We start from the raw sequence: 4,334 nt of genomic DNA on the forward strand, positions 1-4,334 counted from the left end.
CAAAATCCTATGAGATGGATAGCAACACTAACCTGACACGATTTCACCATAAATTCCTAGAGAAAGAGAACAGAAGAGGGGGTGAAAATGAAAAAGAATGTAAACCTTTTCCATTATAGATTATCAATTTGGATAATTAAATTGCATTTTAGAATTTGCAGTCTATCACTCAATATCACAAAAGCACACATGGAGGCTTGCAAGTCAGATCATTGCTCAGCCTTTTGTTGTTAATAAAAATTGCGATTTATCAAAATAAATAAATAAATAAGTAAAGCACACATGTCACGACAAGTACTACACGATGCTTTTGTGTATAACACTTTCCAACTTGATATATAGCAGAATATAGAGCACAATTATTAGTGCTTTATTTTATTTTATTTTTTATACAATTACGTATTTGTAGGAATAAAATTTTAGGTCTAAAATTTTGATTTTTTTTTTCTTGCATGGATAATTTTACACTTGGAAAGGAAATATTTCAACTTTGAACATTTTCGTTGAAAACACTAAAAGATGACAGTTGAGTTACAAAACTTTTTACTAAGATATATGCATAACTTCCACTTAGAACTTCAGATACAATTGATTGGCAGGATTTGTGGCTAGATACTGAAATAACATTTTGCCATAAAATTAATGTACCAACTTTAACAGTTTTTATTAGCTGATACAGGTAAAAAATAACCTAAACGAGAAGGAAAAGGTGAAAGAGTAAAGCTATGATTTTGATTGGACTCATCGACATTGTCTAGTGTTGGCTCATTGTCTTCTTCCTCATCTTTTGTGATGGGAAGAGCATAAGGACATTTGCTTATTACCCTGCAAAACACAAACCATGTAATGAGTAGAGATTAATTAAGTACTTTATGTTAACAAGATCTAGTTGAGTGCTTTCGCTGTGCAAAATGTGTGGTAGTCGGTCTAGCTAAATGCAAACCCTAAAATTCATAGGGGTTGTTTTATAAATTTTCAACCTATTCTTTTTGTAAGTACAAACTCTTAGGCTCCGCTTGGGAGTTCATAAAGGAATGAAATGGAATGGAATGAGATGGTCATAAGGGAATGGAAATGAATGGAATGGAATGAAATGTATATAAGTAAGGGAAAGGAATGGAAAAGAATGGAATGGAATGGAATTAAGTAACATTAATTGGATGTTTTAAAATAAAGGAATGGAAAGGAATGAAAATGAATGGAATATAAGTAATCCTGTTTAGGAGCAACATGGAGAGAATAGAATGGAATCATTTTACGACAATATTACTATTATACCCCTATTTTAAAATAAAGGGTTGAATATATAGGGGTATTTTGGGAATTTTAGGAAAAAAATCATTAAATCTAATTTCATTCCCTCCCATTCCTCCCAATTTCGGGGGGAATGAAAATTTGAGGTTTTAAGGGAATAGAGAGGAATGAGTGTTCCCTCCTACCCATTCCATTTCCTCTCACTTAAACTCCCAAACAAGGGAATGAATTTTCATTTCCTCCATTAAAACTCCCAAACAAGAGAATGGAAGAATATTTTAAAATTATTCTTTTTATTCATTTTCATTCTATTCCATTCCCTCCTCCCAAGCGGAACCTAAATATATAAGATAACAAAATTCTAATTTTATTGGAAAAGCTCAGAAACATTAAAAAAAAATAAAAATTGTAAATCTTAGAATTTTTGGGCTGGCTATGAACCTTCAGCAAATTAGTTAGAGTCAATCATACGTATTTTTTTTCTATCATTCTATTATATTTTAGGTTTAATTACCTCCTCAATACAAGAACAACATAAAAATATTAAAAATTTATGCTATATTTTTTCCAAAATCATAACAACTAATGATACCCATGCGTGGCAATTTGTGAAGCCATACACATTCCATTTTGTTAATTTCAATATTTAGTAGAAAGAGCTACGTTTAGTTGACAAAGATAGAATAATGGCGAATTTGATAATGGTTGATTCTCTTCTAGGCCTGTACCTCGAATTCTAATTAATATGTATTTTTAATATGATACAGGGAAAATTAAATTATGAGTAATATTAGGATACTATAAATTCTACTTTAGAAATCTTATACTATATGTTAACTCTTAAATACAAAACAAAAAGTATTTAAAAAAAAATTATTTCATATATTGTTGATTTGTTACTAATCACATTCATTACCACCTCAATTTTTAAGCATTTTTTCCCCTTTTTTGCTGTTACCTTTCTCTGCGCTTTTCAAGAAAACATTGGATGGAAAACCTTCTTGCCATTGGAATTCCTGAAAATGGCAATGAAATTTAGGCTTTGTTAGATATATTCTAAGCTGTGACATTGAAATAAAAAATATAAAACGTGTTTTGAATGTAATTTAATGATGCATCCATACACAAAGTACAAGATTAGAAGAAAACTATGTCATTTACATGTGGTTTAATGTCAATAATAATTTTCAAAATCTGCAAATGAAATCGTGAACTATTAAAAAAGCAATAACTTGAAAGTTCAAGCACAACAGTTAAATAAAATATATGCTATTAGCACTGTAGGGAAATAGTTTGGGATTGGTTCATTCTCTTGAGAAATATGTATGGTATGTTCTCTATAAAATTTTTAAGTTTTTAACACAAACTATATGGTTGAACATTTCTTGCATGCTCTAACTTGATCATGTCACTAATTTTTTACTAAACATGACCTAATTAATCATTAATGATTGTGCTACAAATTATGATACCTTTTTCTAACTTGCTATTAATTGATGGTAAGTTGGATGGATGAGATGGTGTTCTCACTTCTGTTTTTGGCATTTCTGTGACAACAGGTTTTGACAAACAGCTTTGATTACCAGCAAGGAGCATAATTGCTTGGGCCTGCAATGAAAATGTGTGAGTAAATAATTTGTGTATAAAGAGAAAAATACTTGTCTTCAAATCAGTGCGTTTGGATTAGTTTTTTACTTATTTATTTTTTTGAAAATAGAAAATATGCACTTGTAAATTAAAAAGAAAAATTTTAATGGGTACCTTTGTGCACTCGTTAAGGATGTTTTAAAAACCAATAAACAAATACTATTTAAATTAAAAGTGACTCGACTTCTTATGGAAAGCTAATTAATTATAATAAAATAAAAAATCAAATATAAAATATGATACTTTAAAAAGAAAACATAAACAAACAAGTTAAATGAACTCCCCAAATTAAAAAGCTAAAACAAACACTTTGATCTAGTGAAATTTTTTTGAAGGACTTGAAAAGTATATATAAGTTGCATACCTTGGCAACAGAAACATTGTCATAGACATTAATAGCTCCATTGTAGAATATAGTGAGTTGTGATGTTGAAGACCTCCCATCCAGAGAATTTGATTGTAATGAATCAGTCCTATAAACATAAGAAGTAACTAAAGAGATCTTTTTTTTTTTTTTTTGACAAATGAAATTGTTATACAAATAATTTAACAAATGAAAAAAAAAATGTACCTAAGTACAGGAAGTAATGCTTGTTCTAGTAAAGAAGCAGGTCTATTCAAATTAGAACCAAATTTAGGTGGCAATAAAGGGCGTGAAGTTCTCCTCTTGAAGACTTCTGACTCTTCCATGTTTGATTTTCGTTTGTTCTGTTGAAATCTGGTGAGATATTTTTTAAACAAGCAAATAGTTTGAGACATGTCATATGATGTATCTGGGTTGGTCCTATTTTTTTCAGTGATGAATTCAACATCTGAGTTTGAATCTTCTATTCTCATGAAATCCTTTGTTCTAGGAGTGCTGTAGACATTTTGTCCACCCAAAACAGGGAGAATCCTTTAGTCCTGTTCAGGAATTGAAAAAGATGATTTTCAGTGATGAATTCAACATCTGAGTTTGAATCTTCAATTCTCATGAAATCCTTTGTTCTAGGAGTGCTGCAAGACATTTTGTCCACCCAAAACAAGGAGAATCCTTTAGTCCTGTTCAGGAATTGAAAAAGATGATTTAAAAAATAAATATATATATATATATATATATTTATATACATATATATTTTTATAGTAATCTCTCCAGTTTCTAGATTTTGAAATGTAATATATCTTTTTCCCTCATATGTGCTATCACAGACTAAGGAGATTGTAAGGTTGAATTTATTCAACCATCTAATTGGCTTTATTCCGTGCCAAATTTGCTTGTAATTCAGCATTTAGTAACCCTGTATTTAGGTGGGTTTGATGTAAGGGTAGTGAGTGAGATAGAGTGAAGATTGCTCAAGAGTGTGCAAGAAAACAGAGACTCGCGGCTGGGACTCGCGGGTGACTCGCGGCTGCAAGCCGCCAGACGCAGCACACGTGCCAAGCATGCTGGAAGA

At 30.7% G+C, this 4,334-nt stretch overlaps 1 protein-coding gene across 2 annotated transcripts; it reads right to left on the bottom strand.

The window, feature by feature from the left end:
* Positions 1-565: 565 nt before the first annotated feature.
* On the bottom strand, positions 566-3,742 carry LOC126715985 (protein TIFY 7-like). 2 transcript variants are annotated; one of them, XM_050416900.1, is made up of 5 exons: positions 3,473-3,742; positions 3,266-3,374; positions 2,785-2,862; positions 2,213-2,270; positions 566-825 (listed from the first exon to the last, which is right to left on the bottom strand). In XM_050416900.1, the coding sequence occupies exons 1-5, from the start codon at positions 3,736-3,738 to the stop codon at positions 821-823; spliced, it is 516 nt and encodes a 171-aa protein (XP_050272857.1). In that variant the 5' UTR covers positions 3,739-3,742; the 3' UTR covers positions 566-820. The 2 variants fall into 2 exon arrangements, with proteins under 2 accessions (XP_050272857.1, XP_050272856.1); XM_050416899.1 differs by having other exon boundaries at positions 2,727-2,862.
* Positions 3,743-4,334: the final 592 nt, after the last annotated feature.

Source organism: Quercus robur, chromosome 2 (genome assembly GCF_932294415.1).
Source record: "Quercus robur chromosome 2, dhQueRobu3.1, whole genome shotgun sequence".
NCBI classification, from domain to species: Eukaryota; Viridiplantae; Streptophyta; class Magnoliopsida; order Fagales; family Fagaceae; genus Quercus; species Quercus robur.

What these genes read in the sequence shown, in the direction of transcription:
- LOC126715985 (XM_050416899.1), bottom strand. Translation starts at nt 3,738, where the DNA reads ATGAGAATAGAAGATTCAAACTCAGATGTTGAATTCATCACTGAAAAA. An exon ending in GCATTACTTCCTGTACTTAG is followed by an intron (nt 3,375 to 3,472) that starts GTACATTTTTTT and finishes TTATGTTTATAG; the next exon opens with GACTGATTCATTACAATCAA. An exon ending in TAATAGCAAGTTAGAAAAAG is followed by an intron (nt 2,271 to 2,726) that starts GTATCATAATTT and finishes TGCCATTTTCAG; the next exon opens with GAATTCCAATGGCAAGAAGG.